Below are 25,311 nucleotides of genomic sequence, written 5' to 3'. Positions count from 1 at the left end.
CAGTCAAGATCTTTGACACTCCCCCCGGTCGGCCTTCGCGTTTCCGTACAACATGGTGCTCCCCTAAAGTTCAGCCTCTTCTGACGTTTCTTCCAGCCTATCCTCCAATAAGGCTCCATAAAATAAAAAGTCGTGTGTTTCTGAGGACAACGAGCACGGGCGATGGAGACCGAGAAATCCTATAATTAGATGAGGGCTAGAAATACAACGGAAGTTAGATAATAGCCTTACAGTGAGTGCTGCCATCTTGGACTGGCCTCTGGCCTTGAGAAGTCACTTCCGGCTTCAACCTAGAAGGGCGGAGCCACGCCGGAAGTGAGTTGACAAACTTCCGCCCGAGGCGGCGGGATCGCTCGTCTGAGGATGCATCGCTGTGACCTGTGACCACCACATTAAGTGTCTCCCCGAAGTCGTTTTTCTCACTCTGGTGAGGTCAGCTAGACCCTTAACGGCGTCCCCTAACCGGCTCTCGTGGGTGAATCCGCTGGGCTTCCCGTCGCCGCCCCGTGCCCCAGGCAGCGATCTCCGAGGTGTGGCGATACAGAGCCGGGGCGTCTCGGGAAGGAAGGGCTGCAGACCCGCTCCCTCCCGGGCTCCGTGCGGGCATCCCGGACAGGAGCCGCAGTCACCCTCTTTCCTTCAGAGGTGAAAACGGATTTGCTCGGTAACTGCTATAGTTTCCTGCACAGAGCGATTCTATTTAGGAATTTTAGGGGAAATGAAAAGGGAGGTGAGAGTTTATCGTGTGGGTGTGACCAGGCCAGCTGTGGCCGCTGGTCGTTACCCGTGTTAGGCTTATGTCCAGCAAAAGAAAAGTGTTCAACAGTACTTCGTACAAAACAATAGAGAAGAGCCTAGCGTGGTGGTACAACTCTTGTAATTCCAACACTTCAGGGATGCTGAGGCAGGAAAATCACAAGTTCGGCCCAGCTTTGGGTATCTTACCCACTTAGGGAAGCCCTGTCGAAAAATGAAAAAGAGCTTGGAGTGTAGCTCGGTATGAAGTCTCATGCAATCCTCAATACCCCAAAAGGAAAAAAAGGAAGTTTTATTTCGGACCATACAGATAGGTATCAGGACAAATTCAGAGGCGTCCTGCTGTGGAGAAAAGACTCAACTCTAGTTACTAGGTGGAACCGTGGGAATGTATGACCAAGAGCGAACAGCAGGCTGCATCAGCCCCGAAGGACAGCAGCTGAAGACGTGCTTGAGATGGAGGGCAAGGAGCCTGGCCACACGTCCTGGGCGAAGGAGGGGCAGGCCTTTCCAAACTAGACTGTTCAGAGACTGCATTTTCCAAAGAAGGGCATAAATGGGTTTGGGAGAAGATCCAGAAGCCTAATGAGAGTTGAAACTGTGAATCTTTGTAACCTCTCACTGAGCCTGGAAGTCAGAGGCTCTGCCTTTCCGATGATCGCATTTCAAAGGGGTAGCTCTGGTCCCAATGATCGCATTTCAAAGGGGTAGCTCTGGTCCCAATGATCGCACTTCAAAGGGGTGGCTCTGGGGTCCTTGAAAAGCACAGCCCTTAGCTCTAACTACACACCTGAAATGAAGGGTTTGGAAGTGTTGGTTCTCTAGTAAATGCTGTAAGGAAGGGAGGCCAGAAATCTGTCAGAACAGTGAGTTCTTCTGTGACCAGGTTTTGGCTAGGAGAAAATAGTAAATTCTGGCAGCATCAGAGCTTAGGCAGGAGGCATTTCAGTGGGGGAGAAAGGACTGGGGTCGTCCTAGGAACCTGACTCTTGTGGCCAAAAGCTGTGCTAGAGTTTTGTCTTGCCCTGCAGAGGTTTTGGTGAAGGCATGTTTTACCAGGAGTTCTGTAGTTGTTGGTTCCCTCCCACCCTCCAATCTCATGATCACATTACAGATAATAATATAAACTGCAGTGCAGCACAGCGATGAGGCACTTGCCCCACACACTTACAGCCTTGAGTTCAATCCTCAGCTTTGGCATTGTAGGAAGCCAAATACATTCCTTTTTATAAGGCAATTTAAGAGAAATTTTCCTATAAAGTTGGAAGTTTTTAGTTTTGGGGATTTTGTTGTTGTTTGTTTTTATTTTTGAGACAGTCTCACTGTGTAGTTAAGACTGGTCTTGAACTCTATACCATAGAGTCCAGACAGACATCAAACTCAGCAATTCTCCTGTCTCAGCCTCCTATGTGCTGTAGAGTTAGAAGCATGGACCACCACTCCCAGTTTTTGAGACAAGGTTTTCTTGTATCATCCAGGCTGCCCTCAAACCCAAAATCCTGCCCTAGCCTCTTGAGTGCTGGGATTATACTTGCGAATCACACCATACTCAGCTTGGGGAAGTTTTAGTTTTAAAATTCCAAAAGTGAAAAAAAAGTTCCGAAAGTGACTTGTCATCCCAGTGGGTCAGCAGGACCCTGAGCAATGGTGCCTCAGTGAACAGTGCTGCAGGATAAAAATGCCTTCATCTTCTGCCACACTGAGAAGCTATGAAAATCACAGCAAGCATGAATGTAGTTTGTTTGCTACCAGTCATTTCAGTTTTTAAAAACTTGAATTTTGCTGTAATGACCCCATTTCCCCATCTTCTGTCTTCCTTAGTGTGAATTATCCTACTTACCTGTTCAGTACCCATCACCCTTGTTCTCCCACCAGCACCCTCTTTTTCTGTGTGTTCAGTCCGTGGTGATCACCAGCACTTTCTCCTTGTCACGGGGTCTTTGTTGCTTTCGTGCGAGCCTGCGTGTGCAGGTAAGCCCTGACTCCCCTATCACATCCCAAGGCTCAGCAGCCCTTGAAGTTACCTCTCACCCACTGAGACAAGCCAGATCTCACATGTACATTGTGATTCCCCAGAGGTTTCTCTTCTGGGTCTGGGTGACGTTTCAGGTAGGAAGCAGCCGGAGGGTACAACATTTTTTTTTTATCAGTACCAGGGATCAAACTCACGACCATGCACTTGCAAAGCAGGGGCTTATGCTGCTGAGCTAAGTCTCAGCCCCAGCAACACACAGTTTTAATCCTGTTTGGTTTCTTGAAGCCACTGCAGATGAGATGGATCGGAAGGTTTTTCTAGGGTGTCGCTGTCCAGCAGACCTCTGCAAGGAAGGAAGTGCTGTGCGTTTGCACTGTGCCATGTGGTTCTTGGAGCCACCTGTGGCCCTTGAGCTCTTGAAATGGAGTCAGCACAGCTGAAACATTTTATTTAATTTCAATGTAAACAGCATATGAAGCCCGCGGTTCCCATTTGTGTAGCACAGTTCCGAGCTTCCCTCACTGCATTGGCTCCTCTCAGTAAAGTACTGGACGGCCACAGCTTCGATAAAAATAAATGGCTTTCAACATCCCTGTCATGAGTGTCATCCACAGGCCTTCTTCCCTGGCCTCTGCTGCCGTCTCTATAAGGAGTGCAAGGGTGAACAACCTTCTAATACCATAGGCAGCTAAGTTAGGTAGAAATACAGTGGGCAGTCAGACAGGGTGGGCTCTGGAGGCCTGCCTGAAGGGTGAAATCACAAAGGCTAGTTTCACAGACTTCCCTGAGGGGTAGATGGAGGCTTGGGGTCTTTGGTATCAGCCTTTTGAGATTTCCCAGTATCTCATTAGGGGCAAGCCATCTTCTCCCATCTACCAAGACTAAGCCTGCAGATTATCAACCAGTGTGAGTGGCATCATCCACATACCCTTGTTACCACTGGAGCAATACTATGGGTGTTACAGCCTAACCGGTTGATCATGATTCTGTCCCATGGGATATCCACCTCATGGTTTTGCTGTATAAAGCTTCCTTTGAGAGTTGGGCTCCTTGGCAACCCATTTGGGACACTCCTGTCTCCGGAGCTATTCCATTCCCCATCCCCCCATCGCTTTTCCCCATTCCTCTTCTCCAGTAAATGTCCTACTCTTGACCGCCATTGTTCCTTAGAATTCATGCTTGGACTTAGGGAGCTCAAGTGACTGGTAGCAAGCAAAAAACTCAACATGTCTGACATCCAGTGTTCCTCAGTGTCTTTAATATAGCCAGGATGGATTGGGGATTTAGCTCAGCGGCATAAGCGCCTGCCTTACAAGTGTGTGGTGGTGAGTTTGATCCCCGGTATCAATAAAAAAAATTTTTTTTAAAAAAAATACAGCCAGGCTGTAACACTGGACACTGGACTTTGACTTGGTCCTTTCTTTTCCTTTTCCTTCTGTGCCTGTCTCTAGCCAGTGGGTTCATTCTCTCATTTAGTATAGTTTGTCTTTACTGAAAAGTCCCTTCTGTGCAAGAATTCAGGTGATGGTGAGAAAAAGGCATTGTCCTAGCTCCTGTGTAGCATAGTCCTTGGCACTCACTTATAAACTGATTTCTAGTCTACTTAGAAACAACCTGGAAATGCATTATCCTCATAGCTCATGATAGATGCATTTGAGCAGTAAATGCATGCAGGGTTTCAGGAAAAGATCTTTACTGAAGTCATATGCAAAGCACACCAATACTTTCAATACTTTTTGTTTGAGACAGGGTCTCCCTGTGTAGCTCAGGCTGGCCTTGAACTCATGTGGATCCTCCTGCTGGGATTACAGGAGCCACCACAGCCGCCACAGTGTCTGGGAATCAGCCTCTGCCCAGTTCATGCTGCCTCCCTCAGTACTCTTGCCCCGCTCAAGAGTGTGACCCCATTCCCTAGGACTCTTCCTCCCTAGGGCTGTCTCCTCCAATTCCCCACCCAGTTCGCGAGGCGAGTAGCTGTTTTGCCCCAGATTTTCTCTCGATCACTAGGTCTGTATTTCATCCTCTTCCCCACCACCTTGCTCTTTCCACATTTACCCTCTTGGTGATTGGTTCTGTAATCCACATTCACCCCACAGAACCTCCAATTTGTGGCATCTTTACTGTTTTCCATTCCGTGTCCAGGAGATCCCTCTTCACCTCTGTACTGCTGGTGCCCAATTCGGCCCCGCTGGCTGAAGTAGCAAGTCAGGGATGAGGCGAATTTCTGAATTGTTTTGTTTCAACTGTTCATCAGCTTCTCACAACAGGATTGAAGCAAGCCATAAGCCCATCTTACAGTTAAGGAAATTCAGAGACAAGGAGATTAAATAACTTGCCCAGGGTCACTCTGCTGGCAACTGCTCTTGGTGTGGTTAAGTGGCAGGTGTAGTCTGAACCCAGATAACCCAGGGCCTTACAGACAAAAGTCACAGGGCCTCAAGGAAGCCTCCTAAAGAAGTGGTCAAGATTATTTCCCTTGCTGAGCCAGGATCTAAGCCTTTCAGGCTGGCCTTGAGTTCCCTATGTATCCAAGACTAGCCTCAGTCCTCCAGTGCTGGGATCACAATTGTGTGCCAGCAGTCTAGGCTTTACAGTCATTTAAAAACTATCCACTTAAATTTTAAATGGCCCCATGGGGTGGGGGTGGGGGTGTCCAGGGAACTAATTCTGGGCCTTCACACTGAACTATGGCTTCAGTCCTTTTTTTAAATTGTATTTTGTGTTTTGAGACAGGACCTTGCTATGCCACTAAATTGTCCTGTCCCGGGTTTAAACTTTCAAACCTCTTGCCTCCGATGCCCACAGTGCTGGGATTATGGGTGTCACTGCACCCAGCTCCAATAGATAACTCCCTTTCCACCCACTCTCCCCTCTGTCTCTTGGAGATGGGCCCCAGGCCTTCTCACTGAGCTACATCTCCAAATCTTTTTAGAACAACTTTCTAAGTTTCAATTCTAAGACAGGATCTTCCTAAATTGCTCATACTGAGCTCAAACTTGGGATCCTTCCACCTCAGCCTTCAAGTGCTAAATCTCTTGTTAAACCGGTGCTGGAGCCCCCACAGCCTGGTGCACTGGGAACTGCCCACTCCTTCCTCACTTGGGGTCCAAGCTGATGCTCGTCTGAATTCCCCCCCCCCACACACACACACATAGGAGAACCACTGCTCTGCTGTCCTTTCTGCAGCCCTCTTCTTTTGGAAACAGGTGCTCTAGGGTTCACTGCTACCCTTCTCATCCACCCCCTAGGGGCACTTCCTCTATGGTCTGTGTCCTTGGAGGGACACCTCTTGGGTACAGACAGATTCTCCACATGCTGTAAGGTCCTGAGGGGCTCGTAGTACCTCATTCTCCTCTGCATTCCCTTCCCCAGCCAGGTGCAGACTCGGTGGCCCACTGAAAGCTCGTGCAAGCTCGAGGAGGAAGAGGCCTGGTGGCAGGGCCTGTGTCCAGCATGTACTAGGACCTGGGTTCAACTCCCAGCACCAAACTGAAATTCACGGGAAGGAGGATGTGTTGGATTGGATTAACACCCTGTGTTCAGCTTGTAACCAACTGAGCTGAGTCAGCATGGTGCTGGGTGCAGAGGGCCCACCTCAGGATCACTGCCAACCTAAGAAGGAACTGGAGAGGAAAAAGAGGTGTTGAGTCTCCTGTTGCTGTGGGTTCTCCAGGAGTAGCTGTGGAGCTTCTTTCCTGGTGTGGACTCGGCTGTTCACATCATCAAAGGAGCTCAAGACCTTGTCACTGAGGATGGCTGCGGTACTTTTCCGGGAAGCCCTGATCCTTATTCTGAGCGTCACTTCCTGGTTTCAGTGCAGATCCCTCAGCCTGCTGGCGCAGATCCTTCACCCCGCTGTAACAGACTTTCTAGCTTCCACCGCTGACATATGGGCCTTCCCAGTGCAGATCTGTGAAACAGACTTGCATGAGACATTGTGTGCTCTAAGGCCTCCAGCTGGACTCATGCGGGACTTTGCCTTGGGATCCAGGCCTCAGCTGAGTTCTTTGGGTCTTAAATGTGTGGATAGGATAGATCTCCTGCCCTTTTTTTGTATTTGATTCTTTGGTGACTCCTGCAAAACAAGCCTATAAGATGCGTGTCCCATATAAATTGTTTTCTTTGTAATCCTTGGCTACATCTGAGGGCTTCTTCATTCAGCCTGAAGCTTCTTTGATTTCTGCTCCCGCACTTCACTTCCACCCTCAGTGGCTCCTCCCACACACGGGTCTTGGCCGGGAAAGAACTGCCCTCGCTGGCCCCTGGCCTGCGGACAGCTGTGCTCTGAGGCAGTCGCGGTGCACCCTGCACATATCCCGCCTGAGCTGGGTTTCCGACGTCCCCAACCCGGAGCAGCACGAGCTCGCGCTCGGTTAAGCGTGCACAGGAGAGCGTGGCGCGCCTAGGCGACCCCTCCTTCTTCCCGCCACGCCTGGACATCTGCGCAGCAGGTCCCCAAGGATGTCCTCAATGCTTGCAAAGCCCGCCAGAGGCTGGAGAGGGCGCGGAGGGCGGCAGGGTAAGGCGGCGGCGACAGAGAGCGGCCGAGAGTCAGGGTTTGCTCGCCGCGTCGGGAGAGCCACCCGGCAACCGGTGACGTAGGCTCGACGGCGCGAGCGATTGGCTGGAGCTGGCAGGGCCCATACCAGATGGCGCCGGATTGCAGGGACCCGGACGGACGCAGCCTCCGCCCGCTGCGCGTGCCCCCGGGGACGGGGTCTCCGGGAGGGCGCTCCTGGTGCTGGCTGGTGGACCTCAGGGAAACCCTGCTCGGCGTGTCTCCATCTATTCCCGCTGAAGTCCCGGCTCTGCCATGCGGGCTCCGCAGCCAATGCTGCGCTGCATGCGTGAAGGGGCTTCCTGGAGAAGAGGCGCCCTCGGGCTGCAGGGGTGCTCTGGTTTCCCTCCGCGCGCGGAGGTCAGCGCGCGCTGCTCGGTGACGCTCCGGTAGGGACAGACAGGCAGGATGCTGGCTTCGGGTGTCAGGGTCATTTATCTCCTCACGTGTGGCACAAGCTGGCGGAGGTTTTAATACCCAGCTGCTCGGCGGAAGCCCTGGCAGGGCGCAGCAGGTCGGCCCGTCTCTTTTGTCCGTCCTCTGGGACACGCCGGCTTCACTTCCCCCTGGGTCGCTGGTGCGGAGCAGGAACTTAGTATGTGTGTGTTCTGCCTCTTCTACTTAGCCTTCTCCAGACTTCACACATTTCATGACAAAAACTGCGAAACCCAAATTTCCCAGAGTGTTTGTCTGCTTCTCAGGCTGAGGGGGATTCCCAGCGGCTCCCGGAACAGGTCAGACTGGCTCCGGAGCCCAGGGAAATGCCACTGCAGTGCCAGACCCAGCTCCTTATCCTGTTGCTCTGAATTCCATTCCCTTCCTCACCTACTAGAACAGGGCCTCGGTCTTTCCAGAATGCACTGGAACTACTGTTTCTTCTGATTTTCCCTGATTAATTAATTCGGAATAATGCTGAGTGAGGGGTGGGAGGAGGCACAGGTGGCAGGGGTTGCTCTTCCGATTATCTGAAGCGGTTTGAAGGAAGGGGGTGGGTTTCCCCATGGAAATACTGCACGAGGGGAAGTACAGCAGAGTGAACGTCTCCACGTCACACACCATCCAGGCCAGGGGTGCAATGCTTATCCGGCTTGCGGCAGCCTAGGGATGTCACGGAATTGTGGAGACAGCAACATCTCAGCTTCCCAGAGACAAGCAGGGGTGCAGGGAGACCCCAGGAGGACAACCCCTTTGCCGGAAGCAGCTGAGTTCCCCTATCTCCATACCCAGCTCCTAGCCCCTCTTTTGGGGACAGTTCCACCTCCTGGCTCAGGGTTGAGGTCCTGGGGAACTTGAGAGACTGGCCACCTGTCTTCTGGCCCCCTTCTTGTTCCCAGCCCGACTCTAGACCGATCTGTGGAGGACCTCGGGTTTGCTATTGACTGGCACCAAGGCAGAGCACTGCTGGGAGGATGAAAGGGACACGTGTCGTTGTGTGGATATGTGCGCCAGCTGTGCCAGCCTCCCTTGCGCAGTGGTGGGTGGGGCGAGTGTGCCATGGGTCACCATGCTGAGTGTCCAGCAGATATCTAGGTGGCACTGCAGATGCCCTCTTCCCAGAGAAGTGGGTGGGTCCTCTGAAGGAGGTGGTCAGGGCTGCAGCCTTGGGAGAAGAGAGAGGAAAACAGAGGAGGGGAGTTCCCGCACCCCATCAAGGAGGCTCTGAGGTCCCCCAAGTTCAGCCACCTTTTTCTAACCAAAGCCTTCCTTGGACTGGAAGCTGTAAGTTCTATGTAAGTTGCCCCAAGATCTGCAAAGGTCAGTGAAACAGACTGTCCAATAGAAACAAAATGCAAGCCCATCTGCAACCTTAAATTTCTTTAAAAATAGGTAAAAATTTAATAATACACTTTATTAACACAATATATTTTTTAAAATTACCATTTCAGCCCTAGTCAGTGTCAAGCATGATTGGTGAACTATTGCGTATTATTATCTTCTCACAGAAAGTCATTTTTCTTTGTGACTGTGCCAGCCAGTCCAGCTCTGCAGGATCCCTCAACTTTGCTCCCTGGCTTCAAAACAGAAATGCCCACTTCCTGTGAATCCTGACATCCCTGGGCCTTTCCTCCCACCCAAGAAGTGTACTGGGGTCTGTGCCTAGATCCCCAATCTCCCAAATGAGTGCATGGCGAAGGCCCAAATGGATGAGACAAGCAGCATGATCTTTAGTGCTCCAGGAGGACCAAAACCCTCTGCAGAGTTCTTAACTCTGGTGGCAGAGGCAATGTCTCTGGGAAGCCCCTATTTATTTAGTATTCAAACAAGGAAGGGGTTAGAGTGGAAAACACAGGAAACCTGAGCAGGGCCTTGGGAGGGGTTCAAGAACCTCTCCAAGCAACAGATGATGCTAATTAAGGAGAACTAGCCCAGGAGAAAGTCTCCAGGTGGCCTCAGCTGTGGCCTATCTTGCCCCCTGAGCAGTCTCCTCATTTTTAGTTCAGCCATGCCTGGGCCACGCCACAGCCTGTTATGTGTATTCAGCTTCAGGAGGTCCAACAGGCATGAGAGCAGGTACCCAGGGAGGAGACCATGCTCAGACCAAAGGACACAACTCAGAACAATCCCTCACTGTGGACTGACAATAAATGTTCTGAAACCTGATGTGTTGTAACCCTCCTGATTCCCCCTTTGTGATCACTTAGATCTGGTGTGAAATACCTGCAACGTCTCAGAAACACCACCATAATAAAGTGATCTGCGAAATCCGGAAGTTTATCTTGAATCTACCATGAAAGTGCATTTCTTGGCACACATTTTTATTAGTTACATGTACACTCATGTGTGAGTATCAAAGGCTTGAAAGCCACTCAAGGTGCTGGATCGGTCCATCAGGGACATCTCTCCACTCACATGGACTCGTCCTCTTCCCTTTCCAAGGCTCCCATATATACTCCTTTCCCAGGAGTGAAAGAAAACTGGTGGCCTTACAACTTCAAAACCCGTACTAAGAAGGTGATGCCAGATGGTCTAGAAGTGGATTTTTTGGACACAGTAATATCTTTTCTTTTGGGTTGACACACAGAGACGAAGCCCTGTGGGAGGAGAGAGACCTGCAGGGGCCGCTCTGGCCCCATGCACAAGGCCCATACCCTGCTCCCCAGCAGGCACAGGAGGCAAGGGCACCTCTGAGGCAGCCCTTTGATGTGCTGGCTTCTTTCTCACCTCTCCTGGGCATGGAGTAGAGCACCTGAGAGACGCTGGGCTCCAGAAACATGGGCTGCACAGTACCTTACTGCCTGAGACCTGGGAGGCAGGGTCACAACAGGCGCCAGCCTCACCATCTTTGTCATTCTGGGTCAGCCGCTGGGTCTCCAGGGAGTCTGTTCCCAGGACAAACAGCCCTTTGGACTAATGTGCAGCTGGAGTCAGCAGCCATGTGACTCGGTGAAAAGCTCCCTGGGGATCCAAGGTGCTTCCTCTGAGGTCTGTGGGAAGGTTGCAGCCTCTGCTTGAAGGGTTTAACATTTGGTTGTTTACTACTTAGCAAGAAAAATACATTGCCAGCAAATCCATGGATTGGGGTCACAGTTGTAGTATTTTGTTTTGAGGCAGAGCCAACCTGGATTGCCCAGCTGGACTCACACTCCTGGAAAGGGTAGCTGTGGAGGATGCTCTCAAGGGTGAGGCTAGCCCAGGCAGTTTAGGGGTACTCTGTCTCCAAAGGAAAGGGCCTAGGGGGATGTATGTGAGTCATAGGATACTTGCCTAGTTAGTGTAAGACCTCAGGTGTGATCAGCAGCAGCAGCAAAGACAGCGAAAATAAAGCAAAACACATCACTGTCAGACCACAGATTACAAACTGCCTTGCTCGTGGGCTGTCTGGAATGTGGAAAGTCCCGCTTTCTCTTGGCCACCTCTGAGGTCTCTGGGTCCATCACCGTGGCCTCGCCGGGCAAGGTAACATCTTGTGAGGAGGACAAGGATCTTTAGAAACTGCAGCAGCAGTGTTCAGAGTTTGGCTTAGGGAAGGGCTTTTTAGCCATTGCCTTATCATTGTAGGAAGCTTTGCTCTTTACTAACCCACAGCGATCACTGCTGCCCTGACTCTGTCCCCCTAGTGTGTGAACATGCTGGATAAAAAGTAGGCCAGCCCACAGGTCTGTGTCTCTGGCCCCTACTTTGTGCATTTCTAGTATTGTCTCTGCCTTTTCATTTTTTGCTGTACCCCTTGGACAGGCAGGTGGGGTCCTGGCCAGCCTCCCAGCAAATTACCTTTGTGTAAGATGTCTTGGGGTTAGGGTATCCTAGAACCACCCCCAGAGAAGGGCAACTAGGTGTGGCGGTGCAGCCCTGTGATCCCAGCACTCAGGAGGCTGAACTTGGGAGGTCACAAGTTCAATGCCAGCCTGGATTACACAGGGAGCTCCTGATACAGTTCTCCCTGGGTTTCTACATTTGAAGATGTCACCTAAAAATACCTTCTGCCAGACTCCCTCCCCATAGCACCCTGCTCAGCTGATTCAGTTTCTCTCCTGCTTCACCCTGAGACCCCTGGGCTTCCTTGCTGCAGGTGAGGGAGCTGCCCAATGGCCACCTTCCCAGCTTTGTTCACTTGGCCCCGTCTGTAGCCAAAAGATGCGGACTCGTCCATGAGAGCCGTGCAGTCCTCCCTGGCCACAGGTGAACTTCCATCTCCTGAGTGACCGGTGACCACCCATGACCGGTGCCACGGGGTCACAGTGGAGAGGACAGGACCAAGGGCCTGGAGGGCAGCCAGGGGGGGCACCCTTACACTCTTATCTGGTGGCTTAGTCTGTGTGATGGGGCCAGCCCTGCCCTGAAGGAGGGACACCCTGTGCTCACTGTACAGCCCTGCTCCATGAAGTGCTGGGTAGATGCTTGGGCGGGGGCAGTAAGCAAAGGCCTTGGGCACCCCAAAACCAGGAAGGGCACCCCTCAGGTCCCAGCCTCTCCCAAAGAGGAGCCGAGCACTGCGTGGGTGATGCTGCTGCCTTTCTTCACCTTCTTTTCCTAGATCGAGTTGCTTTCCGATGCTGGGGCTGGTTGTGGAGTGTTTCACCACATGCTGTAGAAACCAAAGCACACTTTGTGGGGTTTCTCATGGATGGCCCTTGGTGTACCCTATTAGTTGCTCCTGGTCCTTCTAGCCTGATTGGGATCCAGCTGGTGACTCAGGAAGGGGGTGCTCCACATCCCAGCTGGGGACCCGTGGGCACTGCTCAGCAGTGCTGTGCCTGTGCCTACCCTGGAGAGAGCTCCCCTTCTGCCCGTACTACCGTCTTTCTGGGACTGGTATGGCCTGTCCCCTGCCATGCCTATGGTTGACGGATACCATGCATGGTCTGGGGCTCCCAGGGACAGGATCAGGGAGGGTGTGGGCTCCTGAGTGAAGGCAGTGGCAGGACGCTCCTATATCTCCAAGGCGCTGGGCTCCAGATCCATTCCCTGCCACCACCAGGGTGCTTGGGTAGCTGATCTGGCCTTGGTGTGGACCCCAGAAATGTGGAGCCAGGGAAACACAGGCCTGTGTCTGACTCCCCACTTTCCCTGCCTCTTCTAGGCCTGAAGAAGGTGAAGGGCCCATCTGGGCCCCTTGTGCTGGGAAGCCACCCACAGGTGACCTGCACCTGTGAGCAGAACTGGATGTCACCTCCAAGCTTAGGCCATACAGGGCGGCCCATCTCAGCACTTGTGGGCCCACAGCTGTGCTGGGCCCTGTCCACTGGGGTGGGGTTCTAGGAAAGGGTTTTCTGATGTGGGCACTGGGGTGGGGATGCTTGGAGGCAGAGAAATAGGAAGGCACCATTCCTGGCCTGCTGCTGCCACCCTGGTGTCCCTGGGCCCCACGTTGTCCCGGCTTCACTGGTCTCCATGTTCAGCCTCCTCCCTCAGCCCAGACACTGGCCTCTCCTTGGCCTCTGGGTGATGATGAGACCAGCCACAGCCACACCTCAGAGTCCCATGGTCTCCCTGCCTCAGTGCCACTCATTAATCCTGCTCCCTCTGCCCCAGGGCCCAGGACAAGCCCGTGTCTGCAAGTCAGGCTCTGTCTGCAAATCTAGCTGGCAGCCCAGGGCATCTGGTTCCCTGGAGGGAGGCACTGGAGGCAGCTGGGGACTTTCTGCTTAGGGCTGGTTCATGAAGGGGCTCTGTGTGGGGTCCAGATGCTGCAAGCCCCTTTGCCACATGAAGAACTGCTCTTCGGGAGACCCTGGACCAGCATGCCCACAATTCCACACCACCTCGAATGTCAGACCCCACTTCTGCTCAGGGAGGCCGGTGTCTCCAGCCTGCAAGCTGGTTTTGAACACTAATAGCAAATATGAGAAGGACCCTACCCTGGCCTGACCAGTGTCCCCGCAGTGGAACCTGGCACCACTCAGAGGGTGGGGGTCACAACCCAGGGAAAGGCTGTGAATTGCGGAAACAGGGAAGAAAACAGGGTCCCAAGAGTCCCGTGGAGAGGCCAGCAGCCTGGTGCAACTGGCACATCCCAACAGTCAGCTTCCAGAGTCCAGGAAGCCTGAGGCTCACGTACACTCGTAAAATCCTGTTTATTCTTCCCTTTTGCAGATAGGCAGCCAGCCGTGCCTCCTGGGCCTGTCTCGCCCTGCCCTGTGCTCCCTCAGCCTTCCTGGGGCTGGGCGCGTGGCCTTTCCCTAGGCCCTCTACTCCCATCCCTGGTCCTTGTCCTCCACTGAAGCTGGGACTCACTGCTGAGGGACTGAGGCTGGAGCCTGCGGGGCAGGAGGTGGCCCGGACCCCTCTGGGGACCCCAGGACTTTTGAGGCAGAGAGGGCAGCACAGGGCTCTGTGGGGCCCAGCGGCTCTTGCAGGGCCGGGTGGCTCTTGCTGCGGTGAGCCGCCACACTGTCCGGCTTCTCGAAACGCTTGCCGCAGAACTCGCAGGGGAAGCGCAGGGCTGCCGCGGTCTCCACGTGCTTGCGCCGGTGCCAGTTCAGGGAGGCCTTCTGGCGGCAGGTGAACCCGCAAATCTCACATCTGGGGACCAGACGGCCGGGAGGAGGTGCCGTGCTGAGAGATGGTGCCTCCACTCTGGCCCCCATTCCCTGGCCGGCGTGCCTCCCACCCCACCGCACTTACTGTAGAGGCTTCTCCCCGGTGTGGATGCGTCTGTGGATGACCAGGTTGCTGCTGGTGCGGAAGGAGCGGGCGCAGAACTCGCAGATGTAGTCCCTGGTGTCTGCGGGCACAGGGGACGCTCCGTGCCAGGCTTAGGGCGGCTCTGCTGCGCCATCCAACCAGGGCCTGGTGAGGCCTGTGCCCCCAACCCCACCCCACCCCCCTCGGGCTGAGACTTTGCCCTGCCTCTGACCTGTGTTCCTCCCTGTACCGGACCAGGCAGGAGCACAGGATGCAGTGAGGGATTGGAGACCAAGGTCCAGGGGTGCCTCCTGGTCCCTGGAGTCACCACCCCATCCACCTGGCCTGCGCAGCCCTCGGGGTCTTCCTGCTATCCCTGGGCCTGTCCCCCCTAGGACCGCCCACTTCAGTGCCCCACCCCTTTGGCAGCTCCATGGACAGCTGTGTGCTCTTCTCCCTTGCCCCACTGAGCCCCAGCGTGCTCCCTAGGGGTACCCAAGGACCATGCAGCCCCGAAAGTCACATCTCCCCGCATCCTACTCCTGCGGTGGGGTGGTCTCGACCGACCTGCTGTGGTCACTAACCTGCAGCTCCAAGCCGCGGCAGCACCACTTCCTTTGCAGGCCCCCTGCCCCAGCTCGGTCCCCATGATCATCCTTACAGCTTGCCCCTCCACAGCTGTGCCCATGTCGGCCTGCATGTGGGTACTGCACAGTGCTGTTCTCACCAGGCTCCCTGGACGCCCATGTCTCCTGCCAGCTCACCCCATTGTCCAGATCAGAACATGAGTCACACCATGGGCCCTCTGCACTGGTCCCCAGTGTCACCCGTTTTAGTCTCCACAGAGGATACCAGGAGTAATGCCTGCTGACCAGCCTGCCCTGGCACCCACCTTACACATCCACAGCCACTGAACCACAGCCGGAACTCAGCCTCTCACCAGGTGCCACCTTGGCACCAGTAGGGATCTCCTTTCCACAGCTGCTTGGCCTCTGTTCCCACCCATCCCTTCCCCACTGCAGTCCACGGTGATCCCGCTGAGGATCCCACTCCCACGGTCTCCACTCCTCTCCGGTCAGCTGCCCCGGTCAGCAGCCTCCTGTGATCCCTGCTGCTCTGTCTGCCAGATTCTCCATGCTCCCCACCCTGTGGCGCTTCCTGTCCCATCTTGGCCTCCTCCCTGCACTGCTGGCTGCCCTTGGAGGCAGCATCTGGGCTCCTCAGACCTCTTCTCCACCTGCGTGCTCAGGACACAGTGATATTTCTGCCCAGCATCTCCCCAGAACTACAGATCCACATCTCTCGGGACACCCAGGCTTCCCACAGCCCAGGGCCTGGCTGTCCCTTGTCCTTGGGAAGATGTCACCTTCTGCCCAGCCCACAGGTCCTGCCGCAAGTCAATCCGTCCCTCTGTGCCAGCCTGCCTCAGCCTCCAGGCCACAGCCCAGCCACCCAGTGTGTACACAGGCACAGTCTTGTCGCTGCTCAGCAGGACCCTAATTCTCCACAGCCGAGATCCCGCAGTAGCTGACCCGGCCTAGAACTCCTGGCATCTGGGGTGGAAGCAGTACTCCCCCTGACCCCCTGAGTCTGCTCAACCTGCCCTGCTTTCTCCTCCCCTAGCCTCCTCTGGTCCCAGGAGGCGGTGTCACACAGGGCCGCTCACCGCTATGCAGCTTCACATGCTCCTTCAGATGCTTCTTGAAGTTGAAGGACTTCCCACAGGCTGGCTCTGGGCAGCAGAAGGACTTCTGGTGGATGTGCTGGTACTTCCTGTGGTGCTTCAGAGGAGGACAAGGGCTGTCTCTGCCACCCCTCCACTCCCTGCCCCTTGGCAGCCTGCCCTGTCACAGCTGAGGATGCCCTGCCCAGTCCTTACCATGCTGCACTGGCATCACACCCAGCCCACCCTGGCAGCTGAGCTCTACTGATGCCCCTTCCTCACTGCACCCTCCCAGGAATGTCCCCCGTATGACAAGCCGCCCAGCATGGCACTGTGGCTCACCCAGCTGTGGGGCACTGTGCTGGGAGTCAAACTGGGCCAGCCGGGTGCTAAGCACCGAGCAACACCCTGACCCACAGTCCCTCATCCTTTCAGCTTTCTCCCCATGGCAGCAGCCCCCCCCATGCCCGAGCTGCCCCTCACATTTAGATACTGCCGATTGGAAAAGATCCTGCCGCAGCCAGGGAAGTCACAGGGCATCAGCTCCTTCTTTGCAGCTTTCCTGGATAGGAAGAGGGGTCCAGCAGGCTCCTGCCAATAGCTCTGCACACTACCCCATCCTGGGCCCTCCGGGCCCCAACCCCAAACCCTACCGGATTCTCTTGGGTCCAATCTGTGCGGTGTCCTCATCCTGGGCCAGTGTCAAAGGGGGCAGGGGCTGACTCCTGGGGCTGTGGGGGCAGAGAGGGGCAGAGGGTCTGGAGGGAAGGCCAGGGCCTGGAGGGAGGACCAGAGCCAGGATCCCATCCTCTACCTTCAAGTCTGCCCCATACCTGGCGTGAGGCTCGGCCTGTGGAGTCTCCTTGAGCTCCAGCTGGACCTCAGCTTCTGAGGTTGGAGGTGCCCCAGGGTGCAGTGGGGAACCTGGCTGGGATGGCTCAGGAGAAGTGGGGACTGTCTGTGTCTCCCCCTCCTCAGGCATGCAGGTGGCAGGGGTCGTGGGTGGCCTGGGCACATCTGACTCGCTGTTAAAAGGAGAACCAAGAAGAGGGGGTATTATCTCTCCAGGTTCCCAGTTGGCCCTGGGCCCAATCCTAGGCCCTAAATCACAAGCACCCCTGAGTTGGAACATCTCCACCTACAGCCGGGCTTCCCCCTCACACTGCTTCCAGCATCCTCTCCCTCCACACCTCAGCCTGCCCCACTCAGGTCTGCACATCTGGAACCCCCTGGCTCTGCGTGTGCCCCAGCCCCGACTTACTCATCTGGGGATGAGCTGTAGCTCCATGGGCTGGCATCACTCAGCAGCTCTTCGTTCTCATCCTCTTCCTCTCTTGGGGGTGGCAAGATCTCCGGTGGGGGTCCCACCTCCCTGCAGGCCCAAGTGAGGCAGCCTGAGGTCCTGCCCTGCCCCATGATCTCTGCAGGGCTGGCCTGGCCCTCCGGCCTCCCAGCCTCACCCCAGCAGCTGGGCTTCTGCAGTGGCCCCATGGCGCTTAGGTTCCAGACCTGTGGGGACAGTGGGGTCAGAAGAAATGGGGCTCAGAAGACAAGAACAGGGAGACCTGTGCGGTGGAAGGGGAAACAGGGCAAGGCTGCCACAGTGGGAAATGCTGGGACAGGGCTCCAGCGGTGACAGTGCCAGCAGCACGCTAAAATGGCTTGGTCCAGCTCTGCCTCGGATCTCGAAGCCCTCCCACTGACACCTTGGTTCCCCAAGTGTCCTTCCACAGAGATCTCATGAGAGTCTACCAATACCCACTCTTTTATCTTAACTCCCCATTTCCATGAATGAAGCATACAGTGCATCTCATTCCTTCTTCTTGCATTCACTTTTCCTTTGAGACAAGGGCTTGCTGTCTCCCAGCCTGGCCTTGAACCCTTCCCCCCTCCCCACTGCAGTCGGCTGGCTTCCTTCTCACATCTGAAACATATTCCTGCTAGCAGAAGGGGCTCATGAAGAAACCGGGTTCTGAGTCACTGAAGCCTCTCTAGAAGGCTCCCCCATCCTCCATGGCTCCTACCTGCAAGCTCCTGTCCGCTCCTCCAGGCCTGCTTGGGCGCCCCCGCAGGCGCAGGAAACAGTGGGGGCTCCCAGGAGAAGCTGTGGCCGGCCGAGCACTCCCATACCAGCTCCCCGCGGTCTGCAGGTCCCCGCAGCTCAGGTGCCAGGCCACATTCGCGGCTGTGTGCGTGGCACAGAAGCACCAGATGCTGCAGACTCTTGGGGAGCAGAGGCTCCGGGCCTGGGGTGGGAGGAGCGGTCAGCTGGGATGGGATCCCCTCCTCTCACCCACAGGCCAGGAGACGGCCACGCTCCCCAATCTTTGGTGCCCTCACACCGGGGCAGCAGCCCTTTTACTCTTCACCCACATTCCAAGGTCCCTGAGGCTGCCTGGAACCCTCAACTCCAGCCCTTTCCCTTTCCCGGCCCCTTCCCCTTCCCGGGAGTCTTTCAGGTACAACTTTAACCCCAACTCCAACCCTCTGCTCCCTCCACCCCGGCCCCATCTACCACGGACCTGCGCAGAAGGTGCAGCCTGAGGACAAGTACCTGCAGAGGACACAAGCCAGGTGAGGTCCCCAGGTCGCCCAACCCGGGACGCCCCGGTCCCGCCCCGCCCCGCGTCGCCTCTCTCCCCTCCCTTCTTCTGAGCCCCGCCCCTTCCCTGCGCCCTTCCGACCGGTCCAGCAGGAACTTGGCGAGCTGCGAATGCAGCGCGAAGCCCAGGCGCTCCTTGAGGCGGCACCAGCGTTCCATGCGGCCGCCCAGGCGGATGCGACACTTGCTGCGCCGCGCGTCCAGCCGCCTCCGCCGCTCCCGCCGTCCGCGCGCCACGTCCTCAGCGGGGGCCGAGGCCATGCGGATTGCTGTGGGGCCTGCGGAGCGGGACAGAGCAGGGCGGAGCGGGCTGGGCGCTGAGCTGGTCAGCAGGCCGACCCCGGCGTCTAGGCACGAAGGCTGCCCCGGATCTCTGCCCGCCGGAAGGCGCGGCCGGACCCCGGCGCCAGCGGAGCGCCTTTCTTGCCGGAGGGGTCTACGGAGCACCCCCCGCTCCGCGGGATGCCGCACGAGCGCTCGCAACTCGGGGCCTCCAGTCTCCGCCTGCGCGCCGGGATTTCCCCTGCGCCTCGCCTCGCGCGCGGGCCGGGAGAGCAGCGCGGGGCCGGGGCCCACCTCGTGCGCCCGCCGCCGTTGCTGTTTTAAGGGGAAACCGTGCCCCTCCGCTCGGGCGGGGCTAGGGGCTGGACCGTGTAGGGTAGGGGCGGGGCGACGGCGCGCGCATGCGCACTGTGCCCGCGCGGGGTCTGCCGGGCGGAAGGGAGTGAGGTCGCGGATACTGCTGTAGTGGAGTGCGGGGGGGGGGGGGCGTGGAGGGGCGCGTGCCCGGCTGGCCTTTCCCGCCACGTGCCCTTCTCAGTCCAACAGCAAGCACTGCGAAATCCGCCGCCGTGAGAGCCAACCCGAGCTTTCTCCATCTCGGGGCCACAGCTGGGCCTCTGCTAGCGTCGGAACCCCGCCGAGAGTGAGACCAGCTGCCGTCAACTCGGGTGCCTGGAGACACGGCTGGCACACGTCTGTGTGCCCAGCCAGCCCCAGGCTGTCTGCCTCAGCCGCCCACTTTGGCCTCCACAGTCCCCGATCCATGCAGGTCAGGAACCGGGCAGTGCGGTTGCAGTGAACTTGGACTCGAGCCGCCTTACCCTTATCACGCAGTACCGTCGCAGGCGCAGCCATCTGAATCCTTGTCCCCCTTCCTTCATAAATGTTATCTTCAGTCCACCCCATCAAAGCAGCCTGGACCGTAAACAGCAAGTCCTGTTGGTCTTCCAAAAAGACATGTGTTATGTTGCATGTATGTGTGTGTCGTGTGTGTGTGTGTGTGTGTGTTTTGCTGGGATTTGAACCAGCGCCATACCCCTGCTAGGCAGCTCTTTATTATTGCAAAATAATATAGCATCTTTAATCCTGTGACTTTTGGTTTTCTCCACTGCTGAACTCCTCCAAGCCACTTTTTGTTTGTAGTTGCTGACAGCAGTAGACATATATTCCCTTCCAGTCTGGAGACCAGTAGCAAAGTCTGGACTCAGTGCCCTACACGGACTATAGGGGAGACTTCTATGCTTGCCTCCTCCAGCTTCTGGCATTCCCTAACTTGTGGACATTTCACTATAGTCTCTCACTGTGTGGCCACATTGCCACCTCTTCTATCTCAAATTGTTACTCTGCTTCTAACTAGAAGGATTTTTGGAAGAACATTTAAAGTCTCCTGGATAATCGCAGATATTTCCCCATTTCAGTATCCTAAAACAGTCACATCTGACAGAAGTCCCATCTGTGTTCCCATAGTTTGTGTGCCAGTAACTCAACGTTCTTGTCTGGTATAAGACAGTAAGGAAGATCACTTAGCCTAATTCCAGATACTTCACTGATTAATGAAGGTGTAACCTTTACATCAGAAGAGCAGAATGCCATAGGGAACACACAAGAAAACCAGAAAAACCCCACTTTCTCATTTCTCCTCATAGTCTCTTCATAGATACTGTAAAATTCTAGTTTCCCTGTTCCTTGAATGAAATCACAGATGCCATGATTCTGGTTTACTCTTTGCCTTTTAGTGACCTCAGGGCATTATGAGACCCTGAACTATGTTTTAGTATCTACTTACAAAGGCTAACTTGAAGTTGTGTTTATTTTTTTTTTATCACTGTTCTAATTTTTGTATTTTGTCCCTTTTACTGTAATTTCTGTCTTGCTCCATCTTTTCTCTCCTGTGGCCCTTTCATTGGTACTTGCCCCCCCTTCTCTCCTCTTGACTTCTCCCCCCCCCACTCCCCCACCCTTTTTTTTTTTTTTTTTTTTTTTTTGCCTCCTTGTTGCATCTCCTTCTTCTGAACTTGTAAAGTTTTATATTTGGGCCAAAAATGGATCCAGTTGTTCATTGTCTGTCATCTGCTGTCACCATGTCTATATAGAAGAATTTGTGAGTTATGAACATTTTGAAGACCTTCCTCCTAATCAGTTCTGGTGGTGGCTAGTGTACCTGTGTGTGTGTGTTTATTCCTCTTCTAGTGTGCACTCACGCACTTGTAAACTTGCAGTCCTCCTACCTGCAGAGTGCTGGGATTTCAGGTGTGCATCTGATTGTATTCCCAAGATCTCCTTTGTTTCTCCCCACCAGGACTGGATAGTTTTTTGCTTTCCCCAGCCTGCTCATTTAGTTAGTGATAACTGAAGCTCTTTTGCAGTGAGAATGGGGAAGCTGGTTGGAAGTTGAGGATTTTCCTGTCCTCATCGTCAGTCTGCAGTCTACTCAGGGAGCACCTGAAACAGCTTGTGCTGTACATCGAATGTGAAGCCAGAAGCAGAGTCTTCTTAATCCAGTGTGGGGCTTCATGCCTCATCAGCACAACTGCCCTTGGGCTACATTTAGGCTTCCCAGGAACTCGTGGTGAGAGTAATCACCACACTGTACTCCAGACTCTAATGAAAAGTGTGCTGCATGACAGGCTTCTCTAAGAACCCTGGGAACTTATGTGTAAATAGGTCCCCATCAGTTTCCCTCCCACTGTCTTTTTCTACTTAGAAGTCCTGGGAAAGAAGGGAGAAAGGAAGTCTACTAATCTCCAGCAGTAGAATGAGGGGTGAAGTCAGGCATGCTGTTGCATGCACTTGTAATTCCCATACTCTTGGAGGCTGTAGTAGAAGGACTGCAAGTCTGAGCCCAGGCTGGACAATTAGGTGAGACCTTGTCTCGGGAAAAAAAAAAAAGGCTGGGACTGTAGCTTGGTGCATAGGCCTGGATCAACCTCCAGTACGGAAAGACAGGGAAAAAAAACAAGTCTCAAGTTTATACAGGATTGCAGAAACTGCCAGAGACAATCTTGAAGAAAGAGCAGATTTGGAGGACTCACAAGACTTACTGCAAAACTACAACCAAAGTAATCAAAACTATGTCCCTGGCATAAAGATAACATGGAGAACAATGGAACAGAGGGAAAAAAAAACCCTAGAAATGGTCTGGTTTGAACCATGGGAGAAAGTACTCTCTTCAACAAATACTGCTGGAATGACTGCATGTTGATAGGTGAGAGAAGTTGGACCTCTACCTCACACAATGAATAGCAGTCAACAAAAAATAGACTAATGACTTAAGTGTAAAACCTGAAACCATACTACTGTTGGAAGAAATTAGAGATTCTCACTTTGAATTTGACAGTGAATTCTTAGATACCCCATCAAAAGCATGGGTAACAAAAGGACAACAGATGAAGGACAACAGGTGAATTCACTCACTCAAAATTAAAGACTTATGCACCAAGGACATTTTAAAGAAGGTGAAAAGATAGAATGCAAAATGGGAGGAAAAGGCCATATAGCTTTGTGGCACAACACCTGCCTGTCAAGAGGGAGGTTGTGAGTTTGATTCCCAGTACCCCCCCCCAAATATATATATATATATATATATATATATATATATATGAGAAAAGCCTAGGTGTGGTGCCCCACATCTGTAATCCCAGCACTTGGGAAGCTGAGACACCAGGATCACTGCAAGTTCAAGACCAGCTTGAACTACACAGCAAGACCCTGTTTCCAAAAACACCCCACTGTATGTACATATATATATATATATATATGTACATATATAAATATATGTGTGTATATGTATATATACACATATGTATACATATATGTATATATATATATTTTAAAGCCACATAGCTAATAATGATCTAGTGTCCAAGATATATAGAGAACACTTAGTAACAAAAGGGCCTATAATCCTGTTGAAAAATGGACAAAAGAATTGAATAGACATAGCATCTGCCTGGCAAGCACAAGGTCATGAGTTGGATTCCCAGTATAATAGATATTACTCCAAAGAAAATACTAAATTACTACAACACATTTGATATGATACCTAACAGTCATTAGAGATATGCAAATTAAAATTCTAATGAGATATCATTTCATACTCACTAAGATAGCTATTAAAAACAAGTATATTGAATTAGAACTCCATATATTGCTACTGGGAGTGTAAATTCTGCCTCTGCATGTATACTACTAATATCGAAAAGAAGTGCTTAGATAAGCATTTGTGTGCACACGTTCTTAGAAGATATAATAGCCAAAGTTCCTCAAATGTCCATCAGTGGATGAGTGGACAAAGGGTAGAACTTTAATCATTAGAAGGAATGATGTACGCAAACCCCCATATATATACAGAGGGAAAGAAGGCACACACAAAAGGGCGTGTATTGTACAATTCCATTTATGTGTAATATCTGTTATAGGCAAATCCTTTGTTATGCTTTAGAGAATGTCCGCTAAATGCCTCGTTCACTTGTAGGTGGGGTCTTGCAAAGTGATGGAATCCTGGTGAGCACACCGCGCAGCCGCGTGGTGAGGAGGTGGAGTCTGGTAGGAAGAGGTGGTCACTGGGGCGTGGCCTGGAAGGATTCATCTTCCTTTCCTCCCTCTCTCCTCTTTGATTGTGCTTTCTGGCCTCCATGATGTGAGCTGCTATCTTTCATCAGGCTCTTCCTGCCGTGGAGCCAGCCAACTACGTACTGAAAAGGTAAGCCAAGATACAGCTGTCCTTTAAGTTGTAGATGTCTAGTATAGTGGTTCAGAGGCCAGGAAAGTGACTTAAGGCATTCGCAGGGATGGAAGGCAGATTGGTGCTTGCCACAGGGAAGGAGAAAGGGGAGGAGGACTGGGGACTATTTAATAGATACAGGATCTCCATTTAAGATGACAAAAGCAGGGTCTGGGGATGTAGTTCAGCAGCATAGTATGAGTTTGTGAGTTTGATCCTTGGTACCCAAAAAAATAGTGTGAAATAAATACAGATGGTGTTTGTACAAGATTGTAAATGTGCTAAATGCCACTGAATTGTTTAGAGCACTAATTTTGTGTTATGTTTAACCTCAATAAAAAATACAAAAACACTTTTGCAAGGATTTCTGTGGGTTTTGTTACATAAACGGGGGTCCACAGAATATTGAAAAGTTGGGCAACACTGGCTCATTCCCTGACCCTGCAGACCTCACGGTCAGTGTCAAAGGAGTGCTACTCTTCCTTGCTGGCAATGGTCACCCTCAGCTAGCACGACATTTTGTAGATCTTCTGCGTCAGAATGTCTCCCACAGGACTGTAATGGTGTTGTCCTTACAGATGGGTGCCATCCTCCCTCCTCGCTAGAGCCCTGCCCCTATGGGTTCATCTTCCCCAGCTTCCTCCCCATCAGGAACAGTGATCCTTGATTGCCTGCTTCTCCTTTGTACTCTTCCTCTGCGTCACACTCCCCTGCCCTTTTTCCTCCGGGGCTGTTCCTCCCTAGCCTTGTTTACTGCTTCCCCGTTCTTTTCAGCTGGAATGTCACTGGGCTCAGTTCTTGGCCTCCATACCCACCTGGGCTGGAAAGCTGATCCTTCGTCATGGGTTTGAGTATCACCTGTTGACTAGTGATTTTCCAATCTACATTTCCAACCTAGGCTTCCCCTGAGCTCCAGGAGTTTGCATCTATCTGCTTTCTTGACTTCGTGAGGAAGCATCTCAAACACTGAGCCTCCTTCTCCACAATCGGCCCCTTTCAGCCTCCCCTTGGTCAGGTAGAGGTAGAGTCACCTCTAATAATGTTAAAAAAAAAAAATTCGAAGAAGTCACATTGCCCTGAATCCCTCAAAATCCTTCCCTGGCTTTGAAACAACCCATCATTCTTGCCACTTTCCAAAGAAGTTCTGTCCATCTCTTTCACAAGTGCATTTTTTTTGAAGCATGAAAAAAATGTGAATGCTGGCTGCTCCGAGTGCAGTGGTGTTTACAACTAATTGATCACAACCAGTTACAGATTTCTTTGTTCCTTCTCCACTCCCACTGCTTCACTTGACTAGCCTTAAAAAAAAAAAATGTAAATGCTGCTGCGGAGCGCCATCTGATGGGCAGCTCGTAAAAATATGACACGGTGTCCTCCTCCCCCTCATTCACTGGACCTGGCTCTGTGTGACTTTTGGCTCTTTTCCAAAGTCACCTGGCTCTGTGTGACTTTTGGCTCTTTTCCAAAGTCAGAATGACCGTGAAGGGGAAATGTTATGAGTGGGCTCAGGACATCAAGGCAGCCACACAGCACAATGAAGGACACTCTGGAAACAGTGTTTTCAGAACTACTGCAGAAAGAGGCAGAACGATGGGATCAGTGTGTTTGTAGCCAGGGAGAGGATTGTGAAGGGTGTTCATGGCAATTTCTTTGTGTAATACATGTTCAAACATTCACCATACATTTC

General features: G+C 53.1%; 1 protein-coding gene and 2 long non-coding RNA genes across 4 annotated transcripts; 2 read left to right on the top strand and 1 right to left on the bottom strand.

Annotated features, from left to right (window-relative positions):
• The first annotated feature begins 108 nt into the window (after nucleotides 1–108).
• Nucleotides 109–10,680, top strand: LOC134475266 (uncharacterized). 2 transcript variants are annotated; one of them, XR_010046375.1, is made up of 2 exons: nucleotides 109–427; nucleotides 6,104–10,680. It is a non-coding gene; the product is annotated as an uncharacterized LOC134475266 (long non-coding RNA). The 2 variants fall into 2 exon arrangements; XR_010046376.1 differs by having other exon boundaries at nucleotides 109–432.
• Nucleotides 10,681–13,785: 3,105 nt separating this feature from the next.
• Nucleotides 13,786–19,199, bottom strand: Znf692 (zinc finger protein 692). The gene is made up of 11 exons (XM_003479491.5): nucleotides 18,702–19,199; nucleotides 18,540–18,571; nucleotides 18,042–18,263; nucleotides 17,478–17,526; nucleotides 17,279–17,389; nucleotides 16,851–17,042; nucleotides 16,671–16,748; nucleotides 16,501–16,579; nucleotides 16,021–16,135; nucleotides 14,355–14,454; nucleotides 13,786–14,252 (listed from the first exon to the last, which is right to left on the bottom strand). The coding sequence occupies exons 1-11, from the start codon at nucleotides 18,878–18,880 to the stop codon at nucleotides 13,961–13,963; spliced, it is 1,449 nt and encodes a 482-aa protein (XP_003479539.1). The 5' UTR covers nucleotides 18,881–19,199; the 3' UTR covers nucleotides 13,786–13,960.
• A 158-nt stretch (nucleotides 19,200–19,357) lies between these two features.
• LOC134475267 (uncharacterized) lies at nucleotides 19,358–23,976 on the top strand. Its single transcript, XR_010046377.1, has 2 exons — nucleotides 19,358–22,106; nucleotides 23,376–23,976. It is a non-coding gene; the product is annotated as an uncharacterized LOC134475267 (long non-coding RNA).
• Nucleotides 23,977–25,311: the final 1,335 nt, after the last annotated feature.

The sequence above is a fragment of the Cavia porcellus genome, unplaced genomic scaffold (genome assembly GCF_034190915.1).
Source record: "Cavia porcellus strain 051 isolate PalLab524CR breed Dunkin Hartley unplaced genomic scaffold, mCavPor4.1 scaffold_2, whole genome shotgun sequence".
NCBI classification, from domain to species: domain Eukaryota; kingdom Metazoa; phylum Chordata; class Mammalia; order Rodentia; family Caviidae; genus Cavia; species Cavia porcellus.
This window is presented reverse-complemented; position numbering and strand designations above follow the sequence as displayed.